This window comes from Rhinolophus sinicus, linkage group LG10 (genome assembly GCF_036562045.2).
Source record: "Rhinolophus sinicus isolate RSC01 linkage group LG10, ASM3656204v1, whole genome shotgun sequence".
Lineage (NCBI taxonomy): Eukaryota > Metazoa > Chordata > Mammalia > Chiroptera > Rhinolophidae > Rhinolophus > Rhinolophus sinicus.
Window position 1 is genome coordinate 50,080,704 of NC_133759.1, and position 17,926 is coordinate 50,098,629.

The window sequence follows — 17,926 nt, forward strand, 5'->3', positions numbered from 1 at the left end:
ATGGGAATCTGATATTAAAAACCTAACACAGGTAATTTTTCTTATTAGGTTACCGTCATGGGGGACTGAACACTTATTTTTTTCGGTTGTGCTGTAACTATACGTTTGTACTAAGCTCTGATGAGTGGTAAGTTTTATGTAGGAAACATGAAAATGTATTTACACACATACATATTATATGTATATACAATGTATATTCAAACATGCACTCTGGGGAAGTTAGGGAGAGAAATTTCTAGTTGAACATGATCTTGAGAAATTCTTCCATATGTGGAAAAGTACTCAGTTCATCTGACATATAGCGATACGTACATATATACACTCAGGACACTATGTATACATTTATCCCACATTCATTTAACCTCAAAACAAAATAAATTCTTTTTTTTTTTTTTTCCCTCCCTAAGCAAAAGCTAGGAATAACAACTCTATATTCAGAATCCATCTTCTGGGGGCAATGGGGCAAGTTAAACCCCTCATGTGTTTGTTACAATTCAAAGGGCTGCACTTTGGCTAATCTGTTGGTGAAAGTGCAAGGCAAGCAGGGCATCAATCACAAAGCCCTGTCCAGCACTTCACAGAGAGGGGCTGAGGGTAGGGAATCCAAAAGGCCTTGAGTTGGCTTTCTGAGAAGTAACAGGGCTCAGGGAGGGGCTGCTGTGACGCCTTCATTTTCCAGTTGGACAATGAGACGCCACCAACTCCTTCTTGACCAAATAGAAAATGCAGGCCCCACAGAGGAGGAGGAGAAAAGCCAGGAGGTGGTTTACCATGTAGGTCTGGGGCCAAAATATATGGGGGGAGGGGGCTTGCCAATATTGTTACCTGCCTCCAGCTACCACCTCAAACAGGACCTGATTTCAGGGATGGCTGGAAGTCCCCCTCCTGCAGTGACACTCTGCAGGACAGTGGCCAATTCCATCTGACAGCAGGTCCCCAAGGCTCAGTGTGTGCAGTGTGGACAAGGTGGGAGGGTGAGAGGGCAGGAACCCTGGGTTTATTTTCCAACCTAACTCTACCTTATGGGGAGAGTGGACATGTTTTGGGACCAGAAATCAAGGCTGCAGTCCCTTGAAGCACAGCACAGGTGCAGCCAGCAGGGGTGAGGTCACTGGGGTAATTTCGTTATGTCTTAAAGTAGTCTCTACATCTGTCCCATGTCACTGGCTTGAAAAGGAGGCCAAACCTAGGTCTGAGTTCTTTAGTAACCAAGTTACTTGTGGTTTATGGCAAAATGGCCTGTGTCACAAGCAGAATTCTATGGGAATTTTCAAAAGAAAATGGAAGTGGACATTCAGTGCTCTGAAAGATGTCCTGTCTCAGCTGAAAGCCAACATGTGCCAGGACCACACAGTAACCTGGAGCAGCAGAGAAAGGACCAAAGGCCATTATTTACATCTACAGACAGATTTTGGAAATTGCCAAGAGGAGTGGGTAATATTTATGACTAGGGCAATCAATTTTCTAGAAATAAATTAGCAGCATGGATATTAAAGTTAAGGTTGCAAAATGGAAAACCCAGCTTCTGCCATAGGAGATCATTACCTGAAAGCACCCCCAGAGCCCTGGCTGACCTGATGGTAGCCCCCGGTCAAGTGAAGCAGCCTTTACTTTGCTCTGGGGGCCTGGCTTGTACCAGGCCCTTGGGTGTGCAGAGGCTCATGGGTGAGTGAACAAAGGAATACAGGTCCTGGCCATCCAAGGCCAAGGTCCTTCTGTAACCCAGAGCGATGCCCCTGCCTCTGTGTGCCATGCTCTCCATTCCTTGAGCATCTCACTTTGGTGATTACATGGCAGTGGGAGAGCTGCAGAAAGCCACATGTCATTTGGCACAAGGACAGCAGGAACAGAGAAGAATAAAGGGGAACAGGTGAAATGGGGGAAAAACGAAAGGAATAAAGTCACAAAACAGAAGAACAATGAAAGCTGAGGCAAATGGAGAGAGAACTGATGAAATAACATTTCAACTTTGAAAAAACCATCAAAATAGGATAACATTTACTACAATTCAATGGGAAAGAGAAAAGCACATGTGCATTAGAGGCAAATTTGATATTATAGCCATTCAACCATATTTAATTATGTGGTTGCAGAAATACTTCCATACTGACACCCAAATTGGTTTGCCACCAATATACAGCACCCAGAGACTCAGGTCTGCATCTTGGGCCTGGGGATTTTCAGAGGTGTGACTCTGGATAATTAGCTCCACTTTCTTTAGCTGGAGATCTTTTATCTTTACCATTGTGGTACACTCATCGGCCCTTCCTAGTTCCCAAAGGTGCTATGGAAACACCTCAGTCAACAAACATTTATTGAGCACCTATTATAAGCCAGACAGGTAGGGATGTGCTTTGCAATATGAAACAAAGAGTATGAATAACATATAAAATGTAACCAAATGTTTTTTCATTATCAATTTAATCAATATTATGCCTCCATGCTCCTGGGCTCTGTAGTTCTTCTTTAGAAGTAGGATTTCTATAAACAAAATGGGAAATTTAGTTTTAAATGGAACACAAAAGTCTTCAAGATAGTGAAAATTTCTTGAGTTTCTCAACTCCTGCGAGGGAGCATTTTCATTCAAAGGAGGGAGAATGAGGAGAGGTGAGTTCTGGGTTTGGAAAGTGTCTACATATTCTGGGGTTTCCAGCCAAAAAGTGTTTAGGTGCTTTGCTATTTAGGCCCTTACAAATCAGAATCAGAGTGGCTGACGCTTACAAGTGCATTTTCCACAAAAAATGCAATGAGATCAAGGCCCTGAAAGGCTCGAAACCTAACCCAAAATCCAGGCACAGAAATGTAAGTCCTGGGTACCACACGGCAGCTTAAACAAGGCCTGGCATTTTCAGTTGGCTAGAGTGTGGCGCTCACTCCATGCTGTGTTTTCCTTATCCATGGGGTTAGTTCCATACCTGGGAGCCACCGGAAGGAGACTAATAAAATATGACTTTTCCTGGAACAATAAAAATCATATGATGCCTGGAAAAAGGAAAGTAAAAAGACCTGACATCATTCATAAGGCAAGAAAAGATGCTACTTCAATAAAATAACAGATGCTACTGATGATGACAGGTATAGAGGGCATTTAGGAGAAGCTGAGTTTCCACAAAACTGTTCTAAAATCAGTCTCGGTAACTTCACTGTCAATAAAGTCACTAATGTGTCTCCAGCATGTTCCATTTATTCTTTGGCCTTTATTGTTTCTCAAAGCCCACCAGCAGCTTGTGTCGTGGGGAATATTTGCTGTCTGCCCTTGTGCCATTTTCTTGGCTTGAAGCATTTCCTAAAGGCATTGCTGGGATTTGTTTGAATGTTCTACTCGGACACACTCAATGGCTATCACCATCCTGGGGGGTCAGAGGCCACCAACTATTAACTGCTCCTTTCTCGGCTGTTGGACTGCCACCCCCTCCAGATTTTTCTTACGTGTTCTTCAAATCCTCCCTTCTCCTCATCACACTCATTTTCAATCCCTAAGGGGCTGGCATTTGTGATTATCCTTCCTTTCCTGGGTCCTCATCTTTATAATGGCTCCCTTAGTTCAGATGTATTGGGATTTTGGTGGGATAACTCGTGCTTAGATGTTGCACCCTTTAAAAAGGTATTAATATCATAAGAAATAAATGAAAGGGGCGCTCTCATTTTCTGCTATGCAAAGCATAGGGGAAATTGCTTCAAAATTCCACCTTATGATGAAAAACACTGCTGGAAACTAGATCAGCCATGTTTTAAACTGGGTAGTCGCTTTCTTCACCTGATACTCTGAGAACAGTATTTCTCAGAGCACAGATGTTACTAGAAAAGAAAAAAAAAAATCTATGATCAAATAAGTCTGGGAAATGCTGGATTAAATAAAACTGGAGAGCTTTCTTTCTTATATGACTTTTTTAGATCCTTTGATCTGCTAATTGCACCAAGACTCTCCAAGATTGAGTTATAATATGCAGCACTTTTCCCAAATTCTTTGCCCACTGAATCTTTGTTTCAAGACTTTCCTCATGGGACTCATGTTCCAAGAGTTACTTTGGGAAATGCTAGTCTAGACTTATAGCCCTTGGATTCAGTTTCTCCTGAGGAGAAAGCAAAATCATCGTAAAGGATAGAGGGACCAGGAAGAAATGGAAAAAGAATCTAATTCTGCAAACCTGGCAATACTTAAATTGAATTTCCTAAGGAAAAATGAGTTTCTCTGGAAAAGTAGCAAAGTGACTGATTTTTTTATATTTCTTTGTTTTCATGTTCTGCTCCCTTAATACATCTTAGGAGACAATGTCAACATTTGTAGCCCCTCTTCCAGAAGGCATTGTTGGTCACCCTTCAGGGCCACAGGGAAGTCGGGGCTGGAATCCCTGGAAGGGAGTTCTCGCTCCCTTCTTTTTAAGTCAATTCAGCTAACATGGGTACACTACAGACATTTAGTTCAATTCTCGTCCAAATCGATCCATTATTTAGACTCTCATGTCACATACTGACATAAGGCTGTCACTTTTTCCTAAGCAGTAACTCCACTCCATAGATAGTAGTATCTATGTTTGTACAATTATGTGTAGAGTTTGTAACCAATTGGGGAAGACTCCCCAGCCTTTCAAGACTCTTACATTCTGGGACTTGGATTTATAACAATGTGTATATTCACATATGAGTTGCTGATGATGACGAATTACAAATCACCAGTATAGGGGAGGGCATCGTGGTCCTAGCCCTGGGACACCTCGTCAAAAAGGGCAGCCGGCCCAGGGGTTCTGGACATTTCTATTGCCGGAGTCAGCCTACTCACACCAGGACCCTTGCTTCACTCTCCTCTGATTGAGAGAGTGCAGCAAGGGAGCCTTACAGCTTTCCTGACTCTGACTGAAAACCAGACATTTATCCTTCTGGACAAGGGCAGTTTACTTTCAGGGTGAACCCACCATAGAGTAAGTTGCCAGTCATGGGCCCCTAATTAAGTTCTAACTACCTTTCATCTGTCACATTCTGATTGGCATGGTCCAGAGAAGAACTGAATGAGACATCAGATGACCTGAATTTTTGTCCCAGGGCGAGACAGCGAACTCCTTGAAGGCAGGGGTTCTGATTCGTCCACCATGGTCTTCCCCAAGCCCAGCATAGTGGCTGGCATGGAGTATGCGCTCCAAGTATTGGATGAAGGAGCAAAGAGCCAGCAGCAGGACTCGAGTCAAGTTTACCGTCCCCCCAGCTCCTCCCAGGGCCTGGATTTCTCATCTGTAGACAAGGATGAGGCCGTCTGCCTCTATGTCCATGGTTGCTTACAGTGGTCACTGAGATGAAGGATGTGAAAGTGGGAGGCCATCACCATCTTCCTAACAGTAGCAATGAGAAAGGTGTATCAGAGGTCCTGATGACATATATTAGCCAGACACTCCTCAAGGAATGCTAACTCTTCTGGAAAGGGCACCACCCCTGAGCCATGATTTCTACCCTGTGACAACCTCTAGTGTCGGTGGACAAACATAAGAGGGTCAACCAAGCAGCCAAGTCCTTTAGTTTATGATTAAAGACCTCTGGAAAAGTAGCCAGAGCCAGACAAGCTTTTGTAAGAAATGTCACTCACAACACAGCTAGATATGATCTGGTGCCCTGTTTCCAGCAGGTCATATTAGCATATGTGTCTCTGTGATGAAACAAGCCTGTTTGGTATCTCAGCAGGTCCCCGTGTGACCCATTTCCCCCGTGTGGCTCCAAATCCCTCTTTCAGCCCCTAGAGTGCTCTCTGATTCCCATCTCAAGCCCAGGATGGACTTCTAGCACCAAGAAAACCTCACACTCACCCCTCAGGGGAAAAGTCAAGGAGCAAATGGTAGGGACCGAGAATGCGAATGAAGAGATCTGGTTAGCAGGAAGCCAGGTAGACTGGGGCAGGTGAGTGTGTGTGTGTGTGTGTGTGTGTGTGTGTGTGTGTGTGTCTGTGTGTGCGTGTGTGTGTGCGTGTGTGCGTGTGTGTGTGTGTGTGTGTGTGTGTGTGGAGGGGGGCCAGGGGAGCGGAGGGATGAGAATCGAACAAATAAAACCACATCACATTAAAACCACAGACAGACAAGATAATGACATAACATTAATAGCTCTCCCCACTTTGCTGATCTCCAAACGGAGAACCATTTTTGAGAGCTAATCACACGAACTGGTACCTTTCTGCACTTGGCTTCAGAAATTGAGATGTCCTATGTGAACATCTTCTGCAGCGTTGAGGTCGCTGAGGGCACATGTGTTCAAGTACAAGGGTAAGGCCCAGCTAGGGGTGGGTGTGGTGGGGTCCTGGTCGGAGCTACCTCACTGCACAGCTCCAGAGAACCCTTCCTATGTTGTGTACTATATACATGGTGCCCCTGGAGTTGGACTCCTGAACACTGGGAATCTGAACTTCTCTGGAATGCTAGTGACATGAAGTGAAAAGGAAACAGAGCCATCTGAAAAAAGCTTTAGGGGCATAGTAAGTATCCCTTCCTCCAACAAACAATTAAACCCCTCTTTCACATGGGTAATTCCAATAAACCCTCCCCTCACACATTCAGAAATATGTAACAAAGGCACTCACACTTATCCAGAGGATTCTATTCCATTACCTATGCCTCATCCTTCTTGAAATTTATTGTGCGTTACACTAGGATCATAAAAAAAAATCCTAGGATAATAAAGGAGGAGATACTGCCACTGTTGACTATTCCATCCTGCTAGTTTGCACGTAATTATATAATTTCCATGAAGTTCCCTTTCAAGCGTTTTAACACTAAATGCTGTAAATAGTTTTTGCATTTGGTGGATGAATGCAAATATCGCTGAAAATCACAGGAGATTTTTGTTTTTGTCAATCCATCTTTTCAGTTGCCTTAGTTAAGGGACAAGATAGGGTCTAAGTCAAATAAACCAGACCCCTTGACTTCACTGTCCCAAATGCAAGCAAAACGGATTTCTCTTCATGTTGTTTTACCCCACTGTTAATTTGCATCACTAAGGAGTTTTCTAGGAAAGTGCTCAGCCAACTCAAGGCTTCTCTGGTTGCCAAGCTCATGGAAACAAAGTGCTTTCTCTTAAAACTCTGAAAGAGACATTCCAAAGTAACCCACCATTAGATACAGAGCCAGCAATAGCCTACATATCTATGAAAGAAGAAAGGAGGGGAGGAAAGAAAATGCATAACATAAACAAGAATAGACAAAACCTTAAAGAGGAAGGAGAAAGGAAAACATTTAGATTGCTTGAGTGACGGAAATAAATACCAAAGCTATTAGTTTCAGTTCAAAGAACGTATCACTTTATGCTGTTTATTATTTCTTGAGGATTATTTATTTTATCTTAAAATATCCAAAGGGTAAAAGGGGTCCTGGAGGTAAGCGGCAATGAAACTGACCTGGTCGGGAGAGGGCCTGTGATTGGAATGCTGCGACCTCCCAGGAGATCGGTGGTGATGGTGGTGGTGGTGGTGGTGGTAATGGTGGTGGTCCTCATCGTAGTTGTCCGCTATCAGCTTCATTCTGTTCTGGGTCTGCGCACAACAAAAACCAGGGAAGACGCCATCAGGAGCTAGAAGACCAGCCAAAGAGACTCACGGCATAATTATAGCACCTCTCGGGCTCCCTTTGTTCCTCATCCAGAAGTTTTCATTTTGAGTGAAATCAAAGCTTAATAAGGAATGCACCATGCCATACGCTTTGGTGAAAGAGGCTTTGTCACATCCTCGTCACTTTGTTCTTGGGTCTACATTTGTACATGTAGGTGCACTTCCCCTATTTTATTTAAAAGGGGAAAAGAATGGACATACCCTAAGGCGCTTTGTTTTACATTACCAAGCAATCACAGAGATCCAGAGTAAGCTTGCAATCACAAACTGCCAACAGTCACATCCTACACTCTAGAGCAAGCGAGAGAAGGAAGCCCTGGATGAAAAGATGGGTGGAGACACGGAACTACAGACAAACAATGGTCTTGCAAGACAAGACAGAGACATCCACTCAAAAGCTGCCAAATGCAAAAATACTCTTGGAGATGGTTTGTTGTTATGATGACTTCTAGTGAAAGAGCACTTTATGGATGTTTTAACAGCTATAGTTCTTTGAGGAAACTGAGCAAAAGGGGCAGAGCCGATGGAGAAGAGATCACCCTAATTTACTCCCCACTGCGTTTGTCACATGAGGTGACTAGGTGTTATCGTTAAACTTTCAAGGCCATAGAAGTGTTTTATTGTATTGTTTTATTATACAGGGCAAAAAAAAACTGACCTAACAGGATCACAGAATCTAGGAAAATGCCTAAAGACCATGGAAAAGGCAGATAAAAATATCCAGTCCAGGAAGCCGGGAAATGTAGAGACTGCAAATGTGGGTTTAGAGATAAGACTGTCTGGATTCAAGTCCTACTTCACTTCTTTGCTGGTTATGTGGTCTTTTGAAAGTTAACTATTTCTAAGCCTCAATTTCCTCAACTCTAAAATGGGAGTAAGAGTGCCTGCCCCGCTTAGGTCCCTGTGGGCAAGTGCTATGATGAACTGCAAGTGTCCTTTCAGGACCTGGCACAGGAGGAGCTCACCTCAAAAGTCAAATGCTGTTATTACTAGTGCTATTGTTTCCTGTGTGACACTCTTCCTTCTTGATACATTTTGCTTCCTTTGCCTGTGACAGTTCCCCCGGGCACCTGCCCTCAGCCCAAACTTCTGTGTCTGGCTGACTCACAGCCTTTCCCGGCCCCTGCCCGTGAGGCTGGATGCTGTGCAGCTCCTTCTTACCAGCACTCTATAACCATGGATTTGTCTGTTCATCTCTTGGTAGACGTCAGGCTGTTTCTGTCACCTGCTTCTCCCCAGACGTTAGTACAGGGCCTAGCCAATGTAGATACGCTATGCATGTTGCTGCAATGAGAGACTGAAAGAAAGAAGGGGCGATGGTTTTGAGGGATGCTGGCATTGTAGAGGCGAGCTGCACGTCTGTTTGCAGCCAGGGAAGGTCACTGAGAGTTGAAGACATCTCACGCATTGCCATAACAATCTCACTGGTAGCTCAAGACGACAATGAGCCTTCAGCACTTTGAGACAGCTGGAAGTCAAGCTGGCAGAGCCGCCAACCAGTCGGAATTTTATTTTATTGTGTGATATAAATAATACTCTGATGATAACTCTGGACCTACCGTAGTGTATTCTTGTAGTATTTTTCACGTACAATCTAACTTTTCCTCAAAACTTTCCTTGGAGGAATTATTACTATTTTCATTTGCAGCGAGAAAATCAAGGCTTAGATTTCAGCCCCCAGAGCCTCTTTCTTGACATAAAATGTAGAGATTTTCTGGGTCTTCCAATTCTTAATCTCTAGGCTTTTGTCTTTGCCATGCTGCTAGCAAAAAATGGCCAACAGCTGAACAGGTAGAAATAGCTTTCCCATAAATTCTTCAGTTCTGTTAAGTTTTGGAAACACCTCACATTCCAATTCTACCTGCCAAAGGCTATCTCATGGTTTACTCATTCCATTTAAAAAAAAATGTGTGCAATATTTGAAAGGCCCCAGAGTGAATGTAAAACAAAATGCATTATATAGATGAAAACAATAAAATTAGAGGGAAAGATGTATCTAACAATTAAAACTCCCAAGCAACCTTTGGCAGCAGATAGCATTTCTATTCCTCACTTGTCTACTTAAAGTATCAGAAGACCCAGTGGACAGGCTACGTCTTGGGAGAAAGAGGAGGTCAGCGGAGCTGTTGCGTCAGCTGAGGGTCCCCTACCACGGTACAGGAGATTCTGAAATTCAGCGTTCACACCTAAAATTCCAGTATTGTCAGGAGCCTCTCCTTTTGAACTTATGAACTAGTAAACCTGGAATCGTGTCTTCTCATAGAATTCTGAGGGCCTGAAGGGAGCTGTAGGCTCCGCTATGGTGAACAAGGAAGGGACTTGCCCAGGAATGAACGATGGAACCTAAATGAACAAATAATAACTGCTATTGTAAACATCATAAGGTCCTTATCCTTTGGGGAAGCTCCTGTGATTTTATGAGATTATTTTCTTACCAGTAACAAGCCTAAAGTTCCCTACCTTTGAACTGTATCCCATAAAAGAATGTACAAGCTAAACAAGATGCTGTATGCAGTCCTAAATGTGTCTGCTGAAATGAGGTGTCGGAGAGTAGGCATGTCATGGGATAAAGACTGTAAATGAATGATGTCATCTTTCCAATTTGGTGCTGAAATATAAATAAACCCCGTTGTTCATGTGAATACCAGATCTGGGGGAAATGTACACAGAACAATTGTGAGCGGAAGAGGTTTCTTTTGATTAGTCTGGGCTGGGAGAGAAGAGTGTGAAACGGAGATGAAAAATGAGAGCGTGGCCTGATACTCTAGACTACTTTTATTTATCTTGCTTGTAACATATCCCCTAAACTGTGATGGATTTCTTACAGGCTGGTTGCTAGTTTTCCCTTCTGTAAAAAAGTTTGACCAATCCCGCTTGCTTAATTGGAAAATTGAAAAGGAATCTCTTAAAACATTTTTTTTTTTTAACATCTACACGACCTACCCTCATCACCACCCAATTATATTGGTTTTCTAACACACCAAGAATGGTCTGGAAGGATGGGAAGGCATGAATAAGACTCCCTAAAAGTTGATGGGAAAAAAAATGCTGAAAATTGTAACAAGCATTGGAACAAGGATACTATTTGTTCAAATAACGTCAGGCATGTTTACCAGGTGATACCATGCATATCCCTGTAGCCATGAGAACCACAAGGTGCCTACCACAAAGCTTTAACCAGTAAATCTGGGCAGTCATAACTGAATTCCCAGGAAAACTAATATAGAGTTGGAGAGGGATAGCTTTCCACAGCACTGCACTTGGGAACTCGTGGGCTCATTTAGCAATTCACTGAAGCCCATTTTTATTTCCTTTTCATGTCTACCAAATGGTTGACCTGACACTTTCGCCTTTGGCTAACTGTGTTATATTCGTTTTACTATATTATGTCATGACTGCTGAGACAAATCTAATCAGATTTCATTTTCTACTTCCTTTTTCTTCCAGGCACCACCTTATTTCTCTAGGGCAATAGTCTCCTAACAGCTCGCCTGCTGTACTCTTTCCTCCCAGTGAACATAATCTGTAGTCAGAGTGACATCAGACCCAGTTACTCTCTGGCTTCAAGTTCCTCAGAGGCTCTCCACTGCCCTTAGGAAAAGAGCCCCTGCTCCGCCACAGCTTACGAGGCTCTTGGGAGGTAACTGCTGTTCACCTCCCAGCCTCACCTCTCATCCCTCATCTCCCCAGCCCTGGGCCATGCTGTCTCTGTTCCCATCATGCTCTTCTTCCTCTTCCTTTACCTGTTATACCCAGCAGTTCTTTTGGTCTCAGCTTCAACACCATCACCTCCAGAACTGCCTTCCCTAAGCCCACCTCAGAAAGGATTAAGTGCTGCTCCACCGCCTTCCCCACAATCCTGTACCCACTCTCAATCCGCCTCCCATCACAGCACTTACCTCAATGAATGATAAATAATTATGCGCTTTCTTGGCTTTTTCTATCACTAGGTTGAAAATCTCCTGAGTGAAGTAATATGTCTGAATTACCCTTGTACTCACCACTGTGTACAGTCTGATGTACAAGAAATAAGTAAATATGTGTTGAAGAAATGTATGACTAAATGAATGGAAAGGGTACAGGCTACTTTAGAACAGATGAAAGGGAAAATACACAATTAGCTTCTATGATGAGCCAGTTGAGTAGGTAACTCTCCATGTGATAGGTTAACTTTTCCTGTTATATATTTGCTTTGGTTGTTATTGTCCTTGGGAGTGGGGAGAGCAAGATACATGTATAGTTTTGGAGCTGTTGGAAAAAAGTCAAATTTTTCTTCTTCAAGAAATGTTCCATTCTTTAGTAACATGGATCCAGTGAGATTCTCTACCATGTCCCCAGTTACTTGCTTCATTAAGAATAAAGGGTATTGGAATGTTATGGGATTCATTGCTTTACTATCCCCTAGCTTTTGGAAGAGCAGGGGCCTTTAGAATACTTTTGTTAACACCAAAAGCCAACCATGGAAAACTAAACTTTCTCCATTAACTAAAATCCCTGATGAACACCATCTGTGAAAAGGTGCCGTATATTCCATCTCTCTTGACATTACTGAAGAGTTTATCCAAGGAGCTCTTGAAACAAAATGAAAATCCTTCATTGACTAGTAATAGACTCAATAGCTTAATGGCAATATGTAGCTATAAACGTGTAATATTAAAACTGGCTTTAAAAATATTTTAGCAAGGTGGCAATAAGGAACTATGCTTTCATCAGTCATCTGGATCAAGTTAACAATAAAACCTTCATGAATATGGTTTAAATAAGAAAAAAAAACTAATAAGATTTGTTGCTATGGGATATGGAGATAATACCATACAATAGCAATTACACTTTATTCTATCAGATTTTCTTTTCTCCCTCTTTCCTGTCAGGAAAATCCAAAAGAGTCCAGAATTATTCTATTTCTGCCAAATTAGAGCAAGGTCAAAAGTTTTTGTCTCTCAGTAAAAGATGGAGAAACCAGACAATAAGTGGACAGTGAGCAGGGGAGAGATTTCCTGAACATCCCCCAGGCCCACAGGAAATGACTCATAATCAAATGGGGTTTGGGTTCCAATGCTTGGGCCACTCTTGGAAGACAAAATGAAGCAGGAGGATAAAGAAGCTATTGGGAGATATGCCACCTTGGGAACTTTTTGGGAGTAAATAAGCATCAATGATGGAAAGGCTTCTACTGAGGATACTACACAGAAATTGATTCCACACTCACTAAACTTCTGCACCCACAAAGACAAGTGCAATTATGGGCATGGCTAAGTGTTTGGCCAGTGTGCTTTCACTGAATCCACACTTTTGGGATGGCTAACTTTATGAGCCCTCTTACAGATGCGGCAACCAAGCCCATGGTCACTCAGCTAGTGAGCTGAGGAACAGGACTTCAACCCAGGTTTCTAGCTTCAGAGTCTTACAGTAAGTGATAGGTCTCAGGCCAGATGCAGGGGACAAAGCAAAGATTAAATTAGACATGAGGAATTAGAGGACTGACTATAACATAAGATGGGAAGGAAAATGGAAGAGAAGATATTGGTTTACACGAATGTCCAGAGGATGGAGACTTCCCCTCTAGCTGAGGGCAGAGGCATCAAATAAGGCTCCATAGATGAGATGCCCCTGAGCTAAGGTTTGAAAGTTGGTGTGGATATGGGTATAAGAAAAAGAGGGCTGGGGAGATTCCATGGTAAATTCACCCTCTAATATCCTCAAGAGGAAAAACAGGTCTACATGGGGCACTGGCACCTAAGACATGAGGTGTGTGTAGGTGTGTGTGTGTGTGTGTGTGTGTGTGTGTGTGTGTGTGTGTGTGCTGCTTTCTTCATTCCTTTATTGGATGTGGGGAGAGCAGAAAACATATTTGAGATGACAATTCACTTTCTTATTTCTCAGAAGAACTTATCAACTTGGGACATTTTGGAAGGAATTTAGGACAGCCATAGCCATAGGCTCACACATGTAAAACTATGACATTTCTGGGACAATGGGCCAGTCTCTTGACATCTGTGTTTTTACGAATATCTACACAATCCACTGCTATTTCATCAGTCCTGCTTCGAAAACTGGTCTGATCTCCCCCAACTCATTCAGCCAATGAGTCCTACGGCCAAACAGAACAGTAATGAAACTCTCCCTCCCAAACTTTGTTAAAGGCACCTCCCTCAGTCCTTATTTAAAGAAAGAAAATTAGTAGGTCACCATGGAGGATTTGGTTGCTATTTTCGTACCTACTTATTAAGTCCCCTTATTTTATTGTAATTGTTATAGAGAATGTCAGTGCCCCTGCACATTCTCTTGTTCTATCCTGGAACTGAAATCAACTGTAGATGTGCTGTTGTTATCCCACCTCAAGCCCCTGCATCTCTCTCTCTGCCTGAGGTCCTTCTCTGGCCACAGGTGCAGGCTTGGCCAGGGAACAGGGCAGCCCAGAAGTGCTGGGGAGCTCACGCTCTCAGAACAACTCTCAGTCTATGAGGGAGGGAGGTGATGAATAAATAACCAGCATCCTGGCCCTTTGTGTGACAGCATGTCATGTCACAGGACATGACATGGTGTGTTCCAGAATCTCTCAATAGATCCTCAGTGGGGTGCTGCCCATGCTGAGTCTAGCAGAAAACTGCGCATAATGCACCTTTCTTCATCTTTCCCTTCCCTGTCGCACTTCTCCATTTTCTCACCAAGCTTCTTGGGACCACCTCCTTAAAAAGCCATCTGTACCAAATTATTGTCTCAGAGTATGTTTTGGGGGGAATCCAGCTAAAACCTTTGTTGACTGACTAACAAGTGTGTGCCTAACTTTTGCACAGGACTAACATTCCTTTGACTACCAGGCCTTCCCATGCTCAGCTCTTCAGATTTCTCATCACTTAGGGAGATAGATCTCTCACCTTCCTTAGGGAAGTGACACAGGCCTGGCACTAATTCTTTTTCTGCCAAATATTCACTCTGAGACTCAGAATGAAATCACTTTTCCACGAGCCTATGTTCCTGTATCTATAAATGTGAGAGGCAGGGAAAAGAATGTCTTTAGCATGAACCAAACTATACACGGATAGAAGCTAGTCTAATGTTCTTCCTTATTTCACATTTTGTGCAGTTTTTTTCCTTCTTTTCTTTTTTCTTTTTTTTTCTTATAAAGTAAGGGGAGGAACATTACTCTGGCAAACAACTTCCTGCTGCCACTTTAGGTACCTGAGGGTTTCCCCAGAGGGTTATGTACAATGAAGCCAGGAGCATTTATCATCTCTGCCCTGCTACCAGCCACTGCGACCCATGGGAGGACAATCATTTACGGAGAAAGGGTTCTATGTACTCTGCTGATAATGTGAAGATTAGGGTCCTGAACAGCGGCAGAAAGAAAGCTGGCAGCCTGTAAACATCAGCGACAATAACCAGTGCTCACCTAGCCCTTGCTGTGTGCCAAACATAGCACTTTGCTCCTGTTGTTCTCATTCAGTCAGTCACACCAGCCCTGTGATGGAGGCTGGAGGGGGCCCCTATTCAAAATCTTTAATAGCTGCTATGACAGAGGCAGAAACTCATGAGAACTAAGAATGACTCAAGTATATACGAAAGGTTGGACAATTACATTTGCAAACTTTCTACTGTGTAAGTGCATGGTGGCAAGTTCACGAACTTAATTGTCCGATCTTGTTATGACCTAAATATCAGTCCTGGCAGAGGCTGTTGTTATACCCACTTTAGAGATGAAGAAATGGAGGCTTAGAAAGACTAAGAAACTTACCAAAGAGCACACAACTAGCAAATTTGGGACTATCGTTCCAAACCTTCCTATGTAACCACTGTACCCCACTTCTCAGATCCATAAGAACTGACCTCTTCATTATAACAAAACAGAACAAAACAAAAAAAACGAAACAGAAAAAACACCTAAGACTGATCTGGAAATGGGCCCTGTCTCTCTGGACATTGGCTCTAATCAGAGCTGAGAGGAGAGAGTTCACTTTGATTTCAGAGTTCTCTGAAAAGAATGGAACTCAGACACATTATAAAATCTTGGCTGGAGCCACAGTGGAGTTGATTTTGGTGACCTGTCCTACTATCAGCTCAAAAGTCATTATCCAACCACCCACAAAAATTTTTAATGTTTCAACCAACAAGTCAGTTTCAAACTTAGGCTAACACATTAGCAACTGCAGACAAGGAAGGAATTTCTAACATCCTGAGCACCTCCTCTGGAGGTGGTGGGCTCTGGGGGAAGGGAAAGGCCCTAGAAGTTTCCACCACAAAGTTACTTAGTTAAGCGCAGGTCTGTTTAATTAAGTAGTGGGCAGCACATGCTATACTTAGCTTTTAAACACTTGTAAAGTCCTCTTCATTCATTTATCTTACTTGTCACTGACAAGCTCTTCAAGAGCTGTAACAGTATGCAGAGCATGAAGAGCCTGGGTAAACAACGCATATTTTATGTGGAGTCTAAACTGTTTCGACTCAGAGAGTCAATAGAGGGTCTCTGAAAAAAATCCCAGACTTTCCTAATAACTGAGGACTCATTCTGTGCATGGTCTATTATGAGTTTCTTTAGAAAGTGAGCTTCTAAATAAAATCTCAATTTTTTTACTAAAAAGAAAAGAAAGGGGAAAAAAGGAGGCAGAGAAGAAAGGAAGGAAAGGAGGGAAGAAAGGAAGAATGGAAGGGAAGGAGGGAAGGAGGAATGGAGGGAGGGGAGGAAGAAAAAGAGAAGGCTACTTGTAGGCACTGGACTTCAGATTCCAAAAGTGTGCTGACAAGCCAGGTAAAGTTCTTCATTCACTCAATTCATACATTCAACCAATGTTTATTATCATTGGCCTAGGCAGAACTGGCTTCACCAAGTCATCTCAACTAATGAATTAAAAAAGCAAACAAACAAACAAACAAAAAACCCACCTCAGGGTATGGCCTAACAGAATTGGCTAATAGACTGGAAACTGACAGTGTACTGAATGGCTATTCTAAGAAGACGTTAAAGAGACTGAGTAACCCAGTAACACCTCGGGAAGGGGCAGGGGGAGTCTTACACAGTCAGGGCCAAGGAGAGAAATGTCCACATACCTGATAAGCAAGATGATGTGCAGGGAGTCGACAGACTTTTAATTATGTCATAGGGCATGCAAAACATCACCGTGAAGGTGGTTCTCAAAATGACTGAAGCTTGAGACGCCCTCATCAGCAGGAAAGAGCTAAGCAACGGAGAGGGGATTGCGTGGCAGACGACAGAGACCAGAAATTCAGAGCTGCCCAGAGAGAAGGAATGCGTCCCCAAGAACTGTCAGAGGACAGAAGGACGTTCTCCTGCAGGGCCTTTTGACCTCAGCACAGAAATGGGAACAAATGACATCTGGGCCTGCTCCCTGTCCTGAAGCTGAGTGCAAGGGTATAAACCCAAGGCTTCCTCTGCACCTCACCTCCTTCAAAACAAAACAAATGACAACAAAAGGGGAGAGAAGGGAGGGTGTGAGCAATGCAAAACATGTGGTGGGGCTGCTGGCCAGTGCTGAGCAGAGAGAACCCCAGGGAGCAGGGTGGTGAGACAATGAGGGGAGGTTTGGCCGGGTGGAGGGGGCCTGGCAGCTGGGAGAGTGAGAGGAAGACAGGAGGAGGGACAGAGCGGGCCTTGGACAGAGAACAAAACCCTCTCCCCAGCTGGTTTCACACTTGGGTAAAACAACTGGAGAAAATGTAAACACACTCATTAGTAATTTTCCAATCAGTTGAAAAACAAATGGGACGGGAGAAATGGCAGTGGAGTGTCCCAAATACCAAATCTATGAAACAGTTCTCTCTGGCATTTATCTTCTCCCTGGGTTACTTGTTATGCAGTCCTCCCTCTGTTTAGATATTAGCCCCCTTATTAGCTTTCTATGGGATACTCTGAATGCACCCTGACTAGGACCAATTTAGTTCTACATGGAAGGGGAGTCTGAGTCACATAGTCCATTCTGGATAGAAGATCTCCATGGACCCTCCCAGAGACAAACAAACAAGACAGATATATCATTTGCAGGTCCCCTCACATGCTCCTCCAAGCTGATATTCCCCCAGCACACAAAAATGAAAACTCATTTATAACCATCACCTCTTCTCCTGTGAAAACTTACCCCCAAAGAAGAGACAAAGTGGAACTTCTGGGTTTGCAGATCTGACAGAAATCCAGTTATCAAAAGGATAAAATTATGTTCTAATTTCATCTGAAAATGCCCAGTGGGTTGAATCACACTATTTTTTTTCCTTCCCAATATATCAGATTAAACTAATCAAATGGAGACATATTGAGAATCAATTTCTCTTGGTCACATGTTAACAAGCCTGACTTTCCATGACCCTGTAGTTGGAATCTTCTAAGTACAAAATACC

General features: G+C 43.1%; 1 protein-coding gene across 16 annotated transcripts in view; it reads right to left on the bottom strand.

Annotated features, from left to right (window-relative positions):
* The window catches only part of ERC2 (ELKS/RAB6-interacting/CAST family member 2), a 918,423-nt gene that overhangs the window by 184,561 nt on the left and 715,936 nt on the right, over nucleotides 1-17,926 (bottom strand). For all 16 annotated transcript variants that reach the window (XR_012489712.1, XR_012489713.1, XM_074313131.1 and 13 more), the window contains one exon: nucleotides 7,370-7,504. Coding sequence is in view for 14 of the 16 variants with exons in the window: in XM_074313131.1 (XP_074169232.1) it covers nucleotides 7,370-7,504 (135 nt within the window). In the remaining 2 variants the exon portion in view is untranslated. The remainder of the gene's footprint in view (nucleotides 1-7,369; nucleotides 7,505-17,926) is intronic.